The following is a 17,966-nucleotide window of genomic DNA, read 5'->3' as shown; positions in this document are numbered from 1 at the left end:
GTTCCACAAGTGCAACAGGTCGTGCGGCCCGTTGGCGGGGCCCTGGCCTCGGCGCAACAATGGAGGCGCACACCACGCCACGGTCCCCGATGGACACGCTGACACACCACTCCACGTGATGAGGCGCTAGTTCATGTGCTGGTCCATAAGTAGCGAGAATCTCAACATGGGCACACCCACCCACACAATCTCTAAGATGGAATTACCGTCACCGCCGATGGCGTGGGAGAGCACCTCCACCTAGTAGCACTGGACCTGACTAACGGAGGCGCACAACCCTTGCTTGGTCCCTAGTGTGTAGAGATGCAGAGCACGGAATAGGCTCGCTGCAATGGGAGTAGTCAGACTCTGCGGCTCTGCCCATATGGATGTGTCCAATCAGTGGCTCAATGCACCAGCGCCATGAAGACGAGCATCAGGGAGATGGAGAATTGGAGATGGCGCAACAATAGCAGTTCATGACTTTAGGTTTAGTCACAGCATGAAACTATGGACTTGGAAATGGTTCACTGATAGGTTGCAGTCTAGTGCAGGTTAAAAAATGCAAAAGTTTGGATTTATTCAGTTTGTGAAGGCGATTAATGGTTTGGATCCTAGATTGTTTAGCACTAGGGGTAAAATAGTCTTTTTATATATAATTTAACCCTGTTATCTCACCAAATCGACGCGAGGGCCAAGAATCCAAACAAAACTCGATTGTGGGCCAAATTAAGCAAGTTTGATAAAAAAAGACCAACAAACTAAAGGCCGAGCGCGGCGAGCGGCAACACGAGCAGTAGGTAGAGGCTGTAGAGCACGGGCAGCACGGTGGCGAGACCCGCGCGCGCCATGGCGATGTAGAGGGACGCAGCAGATCGGTGTTTGCCAAGTCATGGACGGACATGCATAAATGCCAAGCCTCCATTGGAATTTGCCAAGTTTCCAAAAATGCAAAACCAATATGCAAGCCTGTTGGAGAGAGGTTTTTGTGAATTTTGACAAAAATAAAAAATATAAAAGCAATATGTAAAACTGTTGAAGATGCTCTAGGACATATTTTTTTAGGCAAAAAAATAGTTTTGTCGAAAAATAACCCTACCAATTCGTAGTGACTACGAAAATAAACCGGAGAACCAGACCTAGCGTGGAGCGGCTTCTATTCTAGCGAGGCTCCAGAAACACCGTAAGCCACAAGCACCACGGCAGTAGAATTCCCCTCGCGTATCTCCAGCTTTCAGACGTCAAAGACGATGCTGCCGCTGAGGTCCGCCGCGGCCGCGCCGTGCTTGGTTGCAGGATTGCTGCTCCACCGATTCTCATCCTGCTCGTCCTCTTCTGTCTATTCGGTCCGCCACCACGCCTCGTATGCTGTCTCCTCCCAGCCCTCCACCTGCCCCACCACTACCTGGTTCCCTTTCCCCCATTCCAGCAGCCCTAGGATCCGGGGATTTGCCGCCTGGGCATCGGCGCCGGGGCAGGCGGGGTCTGCGGATTCCCCCGCTACAAAGGCGCTAGAGGCTAAGGTACCTCGCTTGCCTCCCCGGTTTAGCTTTCTGATTCTAATCTTTGTTTTGTAATTCAGAAGCCAGGATAAGCGTTCCTACGCTGTTGTTTGCCATGGCGACTGACAAGGATTCGTTTCTGTTTTTATGGTTTCTTGGTAGATCAAGGAGCAGCTGCAGGCGGACACAGTCACGGTTGTGGATACCTCTGGGGATGGCCGCCATGTCTGGTGAGTAACAATCCCCCCACCCACCTAAATACACTGATATTCTGTTTCTTTACATTTGCTGGGATGCCAATAAACAAATGTGCTGCATGCTCAGTAGGTCTTTGAAACTCACATGGACATGGTGAATGCATATGCATTCTGTGAGTCTGTATCAAAGAAAACAGGGTCATTTGTAGTTGTATCAATGTGTGGTTGTGTGCTATACTATATAGTTCGTAACTTGTTCTTTTAGAAATGTTCCTATGTGAAGCATTGTTGGTGATTGATGTGGAGATGATAGTGTTTTTTTGCTTCAAGATTTGAGAAATGGTTGTTTTTGGCATTGTAGTGCTACTACTACAAGAACCAAAAAGAAAAAAGATATGTAGTGAGTTTCCATCTTCCTTTATCTTCAGTTTGTGTGCTGAACACATTTACATGAATTGAAGTGTGTTTAAGATATTTCTATTCCATAAGTGGGAGTTTTTTGACAAAACATTTTAGTGAAATTTTATAGTGCTTGGAAAAAACTAAAGCCATCCATTTGTATAGATCAAATGGCTATAATATAAGAAGCAAGGTAGAGGAACTTAAGTTGTGGGCTGGAACCAGAAATCTGTGGGTCTGGAACTAAAAATATATCAGTAAAGAATTATTTTCAAAATAAATTTAAAGGGTAGAATAGTACTTTAGCTTACCTGCCCCTTATCTCCCTATGTGAGTTCTCGTCTCTCCTTTAATGTCTCCGAGCGCAGGCATAGAAGAGGCCGTATTCCTTATCGCTGGTGATCTCATCCAGCTTCTCTGCCTCCGCCTCCGCCTCTGCCTCCGCCTCGATCTCCACCTGCAGCACCATGGACATGTCGGAGGCGGCCTCTGCGAGGCGTTCCTGCCGTGATGATGACGCCAGCGAGGATGCTGAATCCTTGCATGGCGAAGACGGTGGCGATGAACCTGCTGCGGGTCTTCTTGTTGGCGTCCTCGGACATGATGGTGGCGCTGAGCGGGTAGTCGCTGCCGATGCCGAGCCGAGCCAGAAACAAAAGAAGCAGAGCATGGCCATGACACCAGCGGCCGTGCTCCCGAACGAGAACATGGAGGCAAGGGAGCAGACCACCATGAGCAGCAGTGTCATGCCGTAGACGCTCTTCCAGCCAAGCCTGTCACTGAGCCAACTGAAGAAAAGCTACCCCGTGAGCGTCCCGCACAGTGCGACTCTGTTCATCGTGGCCGCGACGTTGGGCGGCAGCGTGCCGGGATCCGGCTTGGTGGGGTCGGTGTAGTAGACGTGGTCGAGCAGCTTGGTGACGAGCGAGATGCAGAAGAGGTCATAGACATCGGTGAAGAAGCCCATGCCCGCCATGCTGGGAGGCAGCGAGATCTCGCGGCCTGTGAGCAGCGTCTGTGGAATCGGGTTATGGATTTAGATTGCGTACCATGTACAGTAGGAAAAGTACTAATCTGCCCTTAATTATAATTAATTAGTTTTCTTAATTCAAGACCTGTGGTAAATATTTTTGACGGGAGAAACCGGTGATTCCTCCGAGCACTGTAACAAAGCTCAACATTTTGTTATGATGTCTATGTAATCAAAAGTAACCAAGGTATTAGTTTCTAGTTTAGTTGTCACTGGTAAGTTCTGAACAAAAGTTAACCAAAGACAAACTGGGACCTTTTCTCAAAAAGTTTGCTCTTATATGCTATAATAGAGGATTTTCAATTTCATTTACCTGTTATAAGCCAGTTTAGTATGGATGGGATTAGTTGTTGACTTAAAAGAAGTTTATTTTAGGTGTTCTGAATGGAATTGGTGCTAACTTGATAGCTAATCAGCCTTTTACAATAAAATGAAATAGTTGGAACTTGGAACAGAGGCTCCCCAGATGGCCAATCACAACGTATCAGTTGTCACCAATGATCAGCACCTAAGAAAATTCATACACTGCACTAAGTGAGTGATCAGTGGTAATGATTGTTCCATCAATTTAAATGAAATAAACAATTCAACAAATGTACTTCTATTGAGGTTTCCAATTAAAGCATGCCAGGGTCTTTGCTATGGTATTGATGTTATGATGTATAAGATGTATGGGTGTGTGGGGTAAAGGGTCTTTCCATGTACTTCAAATGTAAAAACTCAAAACTACAAACATGTAGTTTTGTTTGAGTACTACATTTTTGGTATAAAGTGTGTTTTTATTTAATAACATATAAAAATTATATTATATTTGTAATGCGACAAGCAGAAGTACGTGATTATTATGGTGGTGAACTTTTATATAATTTTTTGGGCACCTTAACGTCACAAATGAAAAAACTCAAAACTAGAAAGTTATAGATCTCATCGAGATCTACAATTTTCATATAAAAATTATCTTCATCCGACGTTGTATCGAAGAGTCACACCATTCCCGGTGGCGCGACAAGACTATACTGTTACGCTACGCGACAAACTTTTCCACGTCGGAAATGCCGTCTAATGTGTCGTATGTTGCCACGCCAACACATGTGGCGCGACTATGTTATTTGGTCCCGACAACAGTAGTGGCGCGACCAAAGGGGCTATGTGATGCAATATATTTTTTTAGAGGATGAATATTGAAATATTTATTAAAAAAAGATTAAAATATAAAAAAAGGCCCACCTGTGTGCGCCCTTGCTCGGTGCACACGGTCGAAGGCTGTCCGAGGCTAGATTTATTGTGTCCTTATTTTGCCGGTTTCACCGCGTGCCACTTGTTGGCCGGCTTTGTCAATTTGCCACACTCACACAATTGGAGGTAGAAGTAAAGGGGGAGATCAGAGCACACACACATGAATACTAGTGAATGGTGCTCCTTGAACTAAGGATGCAGCTAGTCCATATGCTTGCATATATACATGGTCTACACTATTACAAGAGGTTTTGTACACCAACTACAAGACACCACTACAAGGCTGGCGTGTGATGTTTTGTGGCAAGTGTTGTGGTTGGAGACATATGACACATCCGCTTTTCTGTCACGACCACTGCCATCTTTCATCTACTATGGTAGCTGTTTTCCTTGTCGGCACTCCACGCCTCCTCCTTTGGACGAGCCGGAGCCTTGCACTGGCTGCTACTTGCGCATGCGGTCTGCCCACTCAGTGAGGAGCAGCTTTCTACATGCTGTTGTCTGCACCACCGCCTCGTCTCAGTTCTCCACTTGAGCTACCCGGTCACATCCTGAATTGATTGACAAGCGCAATCTGTGTGAATTTGGGTGGAACCACGCACAGGTACATGGCAATGTTTTGTTGTTCGTCACTGGTTTTGTCGAGTACTGCGAGCTGACTCACCAATGACTGCAGGTGCAGTGCCAAGTCCACCTCCTCACCCTCCTAGAATGTGATAGCCTCATACTCCCACAGGAACTGTGTGCGCCCTTGCTTGGCGCACATGGTCAGAGCCCACACGAATAGACTTGAGGCGGTCCTAGACGAGCTTTGGCGCGTCCTTACTTTGCCGGTGTTCACCGCGCATCACAAACCTTGATTTTGGAGTATCACCTTCATGAACACCGACCAGTCACCATAGTTGGTGCGGTTATGTGTGGGATATGGGGCACTTCCTCCTCTAACCTCCTTGACTGTCCTTTGCACCACAAATGGTTATCTGGTGACTGGGGGGAGAGGGTATTCTCCTGACAGTGCTGATGACCACCCAACCATAGTACTACTTGTTGGCCGGCTTTGTTAATTCACCACACGCACACAACTGGAGGTAGAAGTAAAGGGGAGATCAGAGCACACATGCATGAACACTAGTGAACGGTGCTCCTTGAACTAAGGAGCAGCTGGTCCATATGCTTGCATATAGGCATGGTTTACACTATACCAAGAGGTTTTGTACAACAACTACAAGTACACCTACTACTTGGCCATAGTGATACTACCAAATAAGTACTACAAGGGCATGTTTGGCCATACATCCTTGGCATGTCAAAGTCCTTTTGACATATGCAGAAGTTTCCAGAGAAGGATCAGTTGCTGACTGAATTCCAACACGGTGATACCTTAAACACCTTGTGTACGTCTTTGGTGGCAGTGCCAGAGTATGACAGTAAGGCATCATTTGTTAGAGCAGGGCAGTGCCAGTGAAGACAAGTATGGCGAATGTCGCAGCTGTTGTGCTAGCTGCAGTGTCAATGTTTGCTAGTATCATTGACCAGAATGACTAGTTGAGCCTAGTCGGTACTTACTATATATGCCTGTATATACCATATAGTGTATACACTATAAACAATAAAGCAAGCATCAAGACTACATTAATGTCTAGGTGGTAACTCACTTGTGAGACTATATACCTTCGTGTTGTTGGTGGATGGGGATTGGGCAGAAGCCTGCCTAGAGCATGTGGATTCTGGCATTTCGGTTTGGTGATGATTGTAAGTTTCCCCTCCTTTTATTGTATTTTTAAATATTTGTTTTGGACATTTTGCTTTTTATGCTCCTTACATGTTAGGTGACAACATTATGTTTGTTTTGGATATGCTAGGATGTTTGTGTATTTTTTATATTATTTCATCATTGATGTATTATTTGTCTTTTGTTTCCAAAAAATGTATAATTCTGAAGTTGAACTAACCATTTCTTTTCTATTATGCAGCATAGATGTGGTTTCCAAGGTATTTGAGGGAAAATCAGCTGTAAATAGGCAGAGAATGGTTTACAAGGCTATATGGGAGGAGCTTCAGAGCACTGTGCATGCTGTGGACCAAATGACTACAAAAACGCCTGATGAAGCTGGTGCCAAGTAATCGATAGCTGCATAATACCGGGGAGACAGATTATCTGTGCTTTTAAGATCAGGCCATTGTGTCGACAAAAAATTCTCTTGTGTAGTATTAATTTGCGTGTCAACTGAATGATCAATAATTTGGAGTATGATTAGCGTGGCTTCAAAAACAATATATACATGTTTCTTCTCTGACAGTTGATGGCTTGTTAGTGCTCTCTCTGTTTTGCACATGGCCTTGGAGCCAAGGTGTTAAGGACGAGGAGGTGGCCTTGCACTGCTTTGGCGAGATACACATTGATGAAAGCATCTAAGGCTCCTAATGAGTTTCGGTGATTAATAACAATATTGATTACTATAACTAACGTGTGTTTTGTAGCGGTAATTCAATTGAGTTAGGTCATAGTAATGATGATCGATGGATTATTGAGTTTGTGCCTATTTTTTATGGAAATCGTTTCGGTTTTCAAAGGATGGTGGACATCGTCAAGATTAGACTAGGTCTAAATATCATTTGGAGTTTAAGGGTGCTTAGAGTAGTTTAGGACTTTGTTTTTTCTTTTACCGTACTATTAAGGGGGGCAATGAACGGGTATCTTGACTTAGGCAAGGCATTAAGTTTAAGTGTGGTGTACACTTGTCAAATCTAGCACTAGGAAGCTTAGAGAGAGTTCTTAGATCGAGAGGTTCAAATTTTATTTTGGAAAGTTTGGGATTCAATGAAGTGTTGACTGGTTTTAGACATCGGACGCTGGCATCGGACGCAGTAGTGGGACTGTTTGCGTGTTCGGTGTATGCAGAAATTTGAGCCAGTGTATCACGTGTCTAGAGTATGGCACCGGATGCAGCATCGGACGGTTCAGGGTGTGTCCGTTTCCCTTACCTAGGGAGTATGTCAAAGAAGTTTTCTCAACGAAAGCGTCCAGGGTGAGGACAACTGGGATGCAAAAGTGAATTGCAAACACAAAGGGCTAATACCCGATCCGATATCCAAAGCGTGCCATTCGATTTGACCTGTTAATCGACAAGGATGATAACTCGAGCACTTTAGTCTTGGCAACAGTGATATGCTTAGAAGCCACGGCCAAGAGGTACTCACACGGAACTCGAGGATCGTCGAAGGTCACACGGAAGCGATACAAGTCGTCAAATCGATGAGAACTCGTAAAAAGAAAAGTACGCAAATTGACGAAGTCGCCGAAAAGTAAGTAGATGTAAAATAGGAGTAAAATTGGTTTGACATTGATTGATTCTTCCCCTACATTGTCTCTCAGTCTATATTTATACCCTGACTCGAAGAATTATAACCAAATACGACTAGGGCACCGAATCCGCATCTAAGACAAAACGTGACTCTTACATAGGTTATACTCTAACAAATATAGAAAATGAAAACACCTATCTACTTTCATGTCTGCCTTAATTAAGATGAAATCTTCATCGACTTCTGCTCCATCGGCATGCTTTCCGTCATCATAAGCTTCACCGGTAGTAGTCTTCATGTCTTCCTTCATTGACATCGACAATGTATCATCATAAGCCTCATCGACAATAGTCTTCAAATCGATATCGGCAATGCCATCTCCGATCTTGTTAACAACACCTCTGAGTTTAAGTCAAAAGACAATCCTCCCATCGATCACCACCACTCATCAGCAACAATCTCCATCGGTTGATCTTCATCGGCACCTTTCTGTTCGTATAATACAACAACTTTCCTACTGCTGATTAGTCCATTCTGATTATCTTGACACGTGCCAAAAAACTGTGTCAACATATGCCCCCCAATTTTGAAGTATAAAATCATTAATACTTCGAAATTTATTCCAAATAACGATTGCCTTCTCGATTATTTAGCTCATAACAAAAATTTGTTGCCCAATCCAATTAAATTCAGCCCTGATTCTCGTGCCTCAGTAAATATCACACAACCTCCAACCATCCCTGTTCCGATTATGGTTAAGATATAAGGGAAACAACCCATCGACATGGACCTAACACCATACCACACTGCCGTTTTCGGAATTAAAATATCCTGCACACCGAGATTTCCTTCGAATCATGATTGCTTGACATCAAATCACCCACACAATCCCTTGATTATCGTACGAACAGTTACCATATCCATCTGAACAACCTCGACTTTTACGCGCGCGGCGGAGAGATAAGTCTAGAATGCCCCTGCTCCATTCAGCCTATAAATACATTACCCCCAGACGTCTATCTTCTACCTTCACATTCCAATCTTCAAAACCTATTCTCTCCGGCGACGATCTTGACGAGCAACCGTGTGACTTCAATCGGCAAGAACTTTCCCAGGTAGTGGCCTCAAGTTTCCTGCTGTGTCTCCATCCTGCTTAAGGCAATGCCATCCACTTTGATGCCCCCGCGGTTTGTTTCACCTTCGCCCCCCCTTTTTTACTGCAATTCCTTTTGCCCTTGTAAGTTCATACAGTTGGTGATTTTCCTTTCTTTTTCTTCTGCCTTTTTGATCTTCCAAACTTAGGAATTACGCAACAAACTAGTTATTTCAACCGATCAGCCGCATATCCAATGCCTTGGCCCGATGGGTGACCCAGATTCAACCGATCTAATCAATGTAGAGACCAACAGATTCAGAGCTCAAAATTTTTATTTAGATCTATGGAAAGATACCATCCGATCTTGGCCCAAACCACCAAGGGGTGGAAAGATTGGTATGTGAGGGTTATCGGGTCGATGGAGGTGTACTAGGCAGAACGAAAACTAGACCAATGTATCAGGCTATCTATTGCCGATATGCAAAAAAATGAGTCGATGATGATAGCTAGTGCTTACTTTTGATCAGATACAACAAATACTTTTATGTTCGAACATGGCCTAGCTACTCCCACTCTTGCCGATGTGTACATGCTTACGGGCCTTGATATTTCGACTGCCGATGATGGCCTCGTTTACAACAGAAGGCCTAAGTATAAGGTGAACACTCGCAACATCGGCGGTTGGACACGGTACATCCAAGAGTACCAGAAGACCGGGTCAGTCGGTCAGAGAGAACATGCTACCTTTCTAAATATATGGTTAGAGAAATTGTCGAAGGTCGCACTAGGGTGATAACTCGAGCACTTTTGACCCATTAATCGACAAGGGTGATAACTCGAGCACTTTGGTCCTGACAACAGCGATACGCCCGGAAGCCACAGCCAATAGGTACTCACACAGAGCTCGAGGATTGTCGAAGGTCGCACTGAAGCGATTCAGCTCGTTGAATCGATGAGAACTTGTAAAAAGAAAACTATGCAAATTGACAAAGTCACCAAAAATTAAGTTGATGCAAAATAGGAGTAAAATTGGTTTGATATTGATTGATTCTTCCCATATTACATTGTCCCTCGGTCTATATTTATACCCTGACTCGAAGAATTATAACCAAATACGACTAGGACACTGAGTCTGTATCTAAGACAAAACATGACTCTTACATAGGTGCTCTAACAAATTGTTGATGCAAAAGTTAATCTGCAAACACCAAGGGCTAATACCCAATTCGATATCAAAGGCGTGCCAGTAGATTTAACCTGTTAATCGACATGGATGATAACTCGAGCACTTTGGTCCCGACAACAGCGATACGTCCGGAAGCCACGGCCAAGAGGTACTCACACGGAACTCGAGGATCGTCGAGGATTGCACTAGAGTGATGCAACTCGCTGAATCGATGAGAACTCGTAAAAAGAAAATATGCAAATTAACGAAATCGTCGAAAAGTAAGTAGATGCAAAAGTAAGAGTAAACTTGGATTGATATTGATTGATTGATCCTCCTTACATTGTCCCTCGGCCTATATTTATACCGTGACCTAAAGAATTGCAACCAAATACGACTAGGATCCGATCTAAGACAAAACATGTCTTTTACATAAGGCATACTCTAATAAATATAGAAAATAGAAAACAACACCTATCTACTTTCATGTCCGCCTTAACTACAATGAAATCTTCATCGGCTCCCGCCCCATCGGTACGCTTCCTGTCATCATAAGCTCCACCAGTAGTAGTCTTCGTGTCTTCCTTCATCGACACCGACAATATATCATCATAAGCCCTATCGACAATAGTTCTCAAATCGACATTGGCAAACACCATTTCTGGTCTTATGAATCAACACTTTTCAGTTAAAAGACAATCCTTCCACTTATCACCTCCTCTCATCGACAACAATTTCCATCAGCTGATCTTCATTGGCATCTCTCTGTTACTACAATGCAATTACTTCCCTACTGTTGATTGGTCCATTTTGATTATCTTGACCCGTGCCAAAAGCGGTGTCAACACATGCCCCCCAATTTTGGAGTATAAAATCATTAATGCTCCGCAATTTACTCTAGATAACGATTGCCTTTATGTAATTATCTCCCTCAGGACAAAATTTGCCGCCGAATCCAGTCAAATCCAGCCCTGATTCTCATGTCTCAGCAAATATCGCACAACCTCCAACCATCCCTATCCCGATTATGGCTAGAACATAAAGGCAGCAACCCATCAGCAAGAGTCTAATACCAGACCATACTGCCGATCTCGGTATTAAAATAGTTTGTTCACCAGAATATCCTCCAAATCATGATTATCTACCATCAAATCATCCACACGATCCCATGATTGTCGTGCGAACAGTTACCATATCTATCTGAACAACCTTGACTTTTACGCGTGCGGCAGAGAGATAAGTCTAGAATGCCCCTGCTCCATTTAGCCTATAAATACATTTCCCTCAGATACTTGTCTTCTACCTTGCCATTTCAATCTTCCAAAACCTACTCTCTCCGGCGGCGATCCTAATGAGCAACCGTACGACCTCAATCGGCGAGAACTCCCTCCAGCGGCAACCTCAAGTCTCCAGCTTTATCTCCATCCTACTTAGAGAAATGGCGATTAACTTCAACGTCCCTGCGATTAGTCTTGTATTCATCCCCTTTTACTACGGTTCCTTTTACCCTTGCAAGTTCATATACTTAGCGGCTTTCTTTTTCTTTTCTTCCGTCCTTTTGATATTTCAAACTTAGGAACTGAGTGACAAACTAGTTATTCCAACAGATCAACCACACATCCAATGCTTAGGTCTAATGGGCGATCCAGATCCAACCGATCTAATCAATACAAAAACCAATAGGAGCCCTTTTAGGGCTAAGAATTTTTCTCTAGATCTGTGGAAAGACACCTTTCGATCCTGGCCCAAAACCACCAAGGTATGGAAGGATTGGTACTTGAGAGTTATCGGCTCGATGGAGGTATACTGGGCAGAGAGGAAACTGGACCAATGTATCAGGCTGTCAATTGCCGATATGCAAAAGAACGAGTCGATGATGATGGCGGCCGCTTATTTTTGGTCAGACACCACCAATACTTTTATATTTGGTCATGGCCCAGCCACCCCCACTCTTACCGATGTGCACATGCTCATAGGCCTACATATCTCATCTGCCGATGACCCCCTCGTTTACAATAGAAGGGCCGAGTATAAAGTGAATACTCGCAACATCGGTGGCTGGACAGGGTACATCCAAGAGTACCAGAAGACCAGGCTAGTCGGTCAGAGAGAACACACCATCTTTCTGAACATGTGTCTGGAGAAATTCATCTTCTACGGCTGATCAGTAGGGCCAACCAGCGTTTACCTCGTAGCAGCTGAGTTGCTAGCCAACGGTGTCAGATTCCCCCTTGGTCGATACCTTCTGAGTTCCACCTATCACCTTCTTCACCAAGTATCTCAGAAGCTTTTACTTGGTGAACCTATCAGCAACGTGGGAGGCCCGTGGTGGTTTGTCAAGATGTGGCTTAATGCTCATATGCACAAACATTTGCAGTGGTACTTGTTTGCTCAGCAATTTCCATGGGATATTGCCAAAGATCATGAGCTCAGAGATGAAGAATCTGCAACGCGCCTGTCCCTCAATTTTGGCGAGGCAATAATAGTACTTCCTGGTACATAAGCCAACGAGGACCAAATCAGCAGGTTCTTCCAAACCTTCTACAATGGCCTCTCCCATGAGCACCAATCCTGGATGCCTTATATTGACGAAGAATCCAGATTCTCCCTCCTCTTCAACCTTGCTAATGAGGCGTTAAACAAGAATAAAGATCTGATGATGGCTATTATCACTCCACGAGCAATCCCAGCAAACACATTCAGCAGTGGGAAGAATGCCAACAGCACTTATGAATTTTATAACCCATCGGCGGTAGCACGTCAACTGGCCTTTGGTCATCTGCTGATCAAGCTCTGTTATGCCGATGTAATCAAACCAAGAGAGGCAATCACTAGTGGATTAGATTGGGACAAGGTAGTCCAACTTCCCCCTGATGCCGATACCATAGACATTAATCTGTCGACCTAGGTGCCGACCTCCTTCATTACTGAATCATACAAGTCACGGTGCCAACAATGGAGAGGGCAATTATTTGCAGCATCCGCTCATACGTATCGGCATATGATTGACCCCGAGCACAACGTTCCCGATGACGCAGTATGTTTCTTTCAACACTAGTCTCAGATTTTTCTTTACTTTTTAACTTCATCGGCAACTAACTTTTCTATCGACAGGTTTGTCCGGTACCAGCCGTGAGCAAGAATGGGAAACCTTTTGACCTCCGGCCTGTGTCCCAAATTTCACCAATCGGCTATAATGCTCCCACTTTGGCTTCTTTGACTCATCGGGGAGCCCGCTTCAAGAAAGTCGCCACCAAGCGCCCAAAGGCCACCCCATCGGCTGCTGCTGCAACCCTGGTAAAAGCGTTTAAGGTAACGATCCTGCTTACTTTAATCCACGTCGATTTCAAATTGTACTGACACGATTCCTTCAGGGCATCACAACTGCAACTAGGGCGTCATCGGCAAACCCCTCCTTCACTAGATACTATTATCCTTCACGAGCCTTCAGAGGTATGCCTTGTTTCCATATTTAACTTATCAAACATTATGCCTTACATTTGTTTTGCAGCAACAAACTGATGCATCGGCAAGAGCTTCGGATGTTCAACCAACAAGTGCCGATGCCCCCACAGCCAGCAGCCGCCAAAACTCAAGCCAAGCGAAAGGCTCCAATAGGCACCAAGGCCCAACCAAAGCGGCAAAAAGCTGTACCGTCTTCACCACCCCAACTGGCGCCTCTGAGCCAACCAAAACCGGCCAATACACCTTAGTAGATGATTGATCCATCTGAACAAGGCACGTCATCAGCCGTTGCACCTCAACAAACCATTAATCCATCTGCACAAGGTACGCCATCAGTTGTCATATTTCAAGAATTCACTACCAATAAATCTGCAAAGAAATTGCCATTAATATTAATTAACTCTGCAGCTGAAGATATTCCATTGGTAGGCCCATCCGATCAAGGCTTACTCTAGACCGCCCCTTCTAGCCAGAGGCAAGAAATTGCCTTGAAGCAAGTAAGCCAACTGATTTAGTTGATCTACACTATTCGTACTTGCTTTCAACTGACCCCTTTTTCTTTCAGGAACAAGACTCTCCCGATATTCTATTCTCCTTCGCCATCGACATCTCTGATGATGAAGGGGAAGAGGCAAGCTCTGCACTAGCGCTAGGAACAGTATCGGTAGAGGTCAGGTCCAAGCTGGAGACTCTGTTGAATTTATTGCAACATTGGTAGATGACTCAGACCCTGTGAAAATGTTTTTCAAATCGGTCTACGGTCAAGTCCCTGCCAACATCGAAGAAGCACTCTTCTAGGCTGCCCACTTAGAAAGCCGCCAGCTCAAGTATTAAACGGCTGCTCAATGCATTGTCGATAGGGCTGCCCAGGTGTTGGCAGTCATTATAGACCAATTATAAACTGCCAACTTGATCCAAAAGGAGAATAAGCAATCATATTATATACACACATGCATTTTATTACTAATAAGTTCCACTTATACCATAGTGATTATATTTTGCAGGAATTATAGTGCAACAAGTGAAAATGTGCCATACCACGAAGAAAGCGCAAAGTATCAAAAGTCGTGTTTAGAAATACGCAAACCAAGAAAATAGAGAAAGACCCGAACAATGCAGAACTGGGCCTGATCGTAACCACGGGAGAGATCCAGGCCCAGAGCCAAACCGACCACGTGAAGGCGGTGGCCAGGGGAACCCATCCAGGGTGCGGGCGCACCCTGGTGCGGCCACACACGTGGAGGCGGCAAACCGGGCCCATCTTTCTCAGGCGGTTGATTGCCGCCATGCGTAGGACGGTTTCACCTACTACCAAATTTAGATGCGACGAACCATCCTAGTTCCACTATAAAAAGAGAGGCACTCCCCCTTTTTCAACACACACATCATTTGGAGTCAATTTACCTCACACCTCTCACTTGTATCTTTAGTCTAGATTAGTAGTAGAGCAAGGCAAGAGCTAGCAAGGAGAGCTTGTCTCCTTGGAAGAAAGGATCTTCTTGGTATGAATAACATTCAATCTTCTTCCATGAGCAAGTTCTATTCATCTTTATATGATTATGCATATGAACTAGAGTATGGTTGTGTTCTTATCATGTTCATAGTATATGGACTAGTTCTTAGTTCTTGTGCTATGTTCTTGATATGTTCATCATTGTTCTTCATTGTTCATCAGATTAGTATGATTAGGATTAGAATTAGGAATGGGATGATGGTTCACTGTGCTGTGATGGTTGCTCTTAGCCTAGCCTGTCACTCCAAAAGGGTGGGGACCGCAGGGGTTAGGAGTTGTTTCCAATTATGTGAACATGGTGTTCAGGTATGCGGGAATCAGTGGATTTGTGGGTATCTTTCAGGTAGAGGGGTAGGTGGCAGGGTAGTGACAGCTCTGTCATCCTTTGCATTCACCCACGATCAGATATTCTGATAGGAGTTCTGTAAAGTCTCTATCAGCTGGGTATCCAGCTGCGGGGATCTCGCCTCATCTCAGGCTTAGTTCTAACTCTATTTATTGCTAATTAGATGATCCGCTAACAGTTCTATGCATAGTTATATGTGACCCATGCCTGCTCAAGTAGATTTATTTCTTTAATCTTTATTTATTATTTCTCTTCTATTTTATCCTTGAGGTTGGTCCAATGTGTGTCCACTATCTTGAATATCATGTTTATTCCTGTTTACTCTATGTCTACCAAGCATTCAATAAGTAATCATGTTTACACCATGTTTGATCCCTTTGCCTTCCTACGGGAATTATAAATTCGACACCCTTGAATACTCATAGGTTGAAATACTACAATGACAGTTCTGTCCGCTTGCAGTTATATTACTTCTTCATTCATGAACTATAGATTGGTGTACCTAAGTACCGTTACTTAAGATTGTAATCCTTGTGCACTTTCAAGCGTAGTGCCACAGCTTTGCATATCGCAAGTAAGGATGGTTTGGAAGGCCAATCTAGCATTCCTAATTATTGTTACCAGACTGCACTGCTAAGGCCGGCGCCCTCGAGTTGCCTTGGGTTATCTCTCTAATGTAGCGATAGTTACGGTATGCCAACACCCGACATTTCTGGTGCCATTGCTAAGGATGGATCTATGGTCTATTTTTATTAGTGACGCTAAGAAATGCCAACAAGCATTTCTGGCGCCGTTGCCAGGGAAGGAAAAAATCATACTGGCATAAACATTGATTGCATAATAAGCATTGGTAGCCAAAGATTAAGTAGGATAACTTTACTGTTATCTTCCTCTTTTTATTGGAATGAAAACAGGATAGTGTATGAGCGGTTTCAACTTGCCGGGAAACTTCCATAGTGATCCAAAAACACTCATAAGGACGAGAAGGGTTCATACCATCTCTTCTTCTGCTACGCAACCGACAAGCGAATCAACCGTTCCAGCACCAACCGCACGAATCACTATGGCCAAGACACTCCGTGACTACTCTACTCCCGCTGTTGCCAACGTGTCGACTGGGCCCGCTGTCAATATGGGGAATGGAAGCTTCGAGATCCGCACTGGCCTCAACCCTATAGTGCAGGCAAGCCAATTCTGTGGCCTACCAAGCGAGTATGCCAAAGCCCACCTTCAGAACTTCCTTGAGCTGTGCGACATCATCGTCATCAAGGATGTCGCGTAGAACAGCATGAGGCTTCGTCTGTTTCCCTTTTCCCTCGCTAGAAAGGCGAAACAATGGTTTTATCAGAACAAGGAAGCTGTTGACACATGGGAAAAGTGCTCCGTGACATTCCTCGCCAAGTTCTTCCCCATGAGCAGGACCAGCGCTCTGAGGGGGAAGATCTCTATCTTCCAGCAGTCTTCACTTGAGTCCATACCCGAAGCATGGGAGAGGCTCCAGGAGTACTTCCGGGCCTGTCCTCATCATGGAATGGAAGACTGGCTTGTGCTCCAGAACTTCTACGAAGGCCTCACGGCCATGTCAAAGGGGCACGTCGATGCCGCAGCTGGCGGTGCATTCCTTTCTCTCACCATTAAGAAGCTACTGCCCTCATCGAGAAGATGGTGTCAAATCAAAGCTGGGGAGAAGGAAGGAAAACACAAAAAGGCTCGCAATCTGCGAAGGAGGCTATTGTGCTTGCCACAAAAATAGACTTGCTGCTGCAAATGACAGATAGACAAGTTGCAAATCCCAACATGGGCACCGTCCAAGCAGTGAACTCACACACATCGTGTGAATTTTGTGGTAATGATGGCCATTCGGGGAACAATTGGCCCGAAACCCAAGAAGAAGTAGCATATGTCAACAATGGGTTTCGGCCACCATAGCAAGGTAACAACAGGTGGAACAATCAGCAGCGCCCGCAGGGTAATTTCTTCAATCAGCCTTCCTTGAAAGATCTGATCATAGGGCAAGCTAAAATCAACGAGAATCTGACAAAGAAGCTGTCCTACAATGACAAGATCATTGAGAACATCAACGCCAAGCTTGAAACTCTTTGTTCATCTGTCAAAAGTCAGACGAGTTTCAACAAAATGATAGAAACACAGATAGCACAGATAGCTGCATCAATTCCAGTCACTGACACGGAGAGGATCCTAGGGCAACCGGAAACCTCTACTAAGTTCGTCCATGCCGCCACACAAGAATGAAGGAAGGAAAGTCTTGCCAACGGACTATGAATGTTGAACCCTTGCCGAAGGCATTCGGTAGTTATCTAAAAAACTATAATAATAAAAATAAATTTTGTGCTATTTGTGTCCCAATAAAGATATCTGAAGGGGGCCCACGACATCGAGCAAGCTTGGGGGAGGTGTCCCCGCTCAGGTATTATGTCTTTTTAAATTCTTTAAATTACGTTTTAATTTCCCTTTTTATAGAAATTTTTTATTTTTAGTTTCCAAAAGTTTCCCTTTCTATAGTTTTATTTTTAGTCAAAAATAAAGTTTCTCTGAAAATCTTACAAAAATTATTTTCTCGTAGTATAGATTTTCCCATTTCCAAATCTTATTTTTATATAATTTTTGAAAACCAAAAATATTTTGAATAAATATGTGGAAAATCAAAACCTGGAGCAAGATTTCGAACCAAGTCTGATCGTAACCAGAAAGACGTTTGGGGTGACCATTGG

The 17,966-nt window shown here is 44.2% G+C and overlaps 1 protein-coding gene and 1 pseudogene across 1 annotated transcript; one reads left to right on the top strand and one right to left on the bottom strand.

Moving 5' to 3' along the window:
• Window positions 1,085-6,663, top strand: LOC8072940 (protein BOLA4, chloroplastic/mitochondrial). Its single transcript, XM_002438343.2, has 3 exons — window positions 1,085-1,502; window positions 1,644-1,711; window positions 6,317-6,663. Exons 1-3 carry the CDS (start codon window positions 1,230-1,232, stop codon window positions 6,465-6,467), a joined length of 492 nt encoding a protein of 163 aa, XP_002438388.1. The 5' UTR covers window positions 1,085-1,229; the 3' UTR covers window positions 6,468-6,663.
• LOC110431327 lies at window positions 2,482-3,053 on the bottom strand (annotated as a pseudogene).

The sequence above is a fragment of the Sorghum bicolor genome, chromosome 10 (genome assembly GCF_000003195.3).
Source record: "Sorghum bicolor cultivar BTx623 chromosome 10, Sorghum_bicolor_NCBIv3, whole genome shotgun sequence".
NCBI lineage: Eukaryota > Viridiplantae > Streptophyta > Magnoliopsida > Poales > Poaceae > Sorghum > Sorghum bicolor.
Note: the sequence above shows the minus strand (reverse complement) of the source record. Positions and strands in the feature narration are given on the sequence as shown.

Coding starts and splice junctions, on each gene's coding strand:
- LOC8072940 (XM_002438343.2), top strand. CDS start 1,230: ATGCTGCCGCTGAGGTCCGCCGCGGCCGCGCCGTGCTTGGTTGCAGGA. Junction 1,503..1,643: donor CAAAGGCGCTAGAGGCTAAG/GTACCTCGCTTG, acceptor GTTTCTTGGTAG/ATCAAGGAGCAGCTGCAGGC. Junction 1,712..6,316: donor GGGGATGGCCGCCATGTCTG/GTGAGTAACAAT, acceptor TCTATTATGCAG/CATAGATGTGGTTTCCAAGG.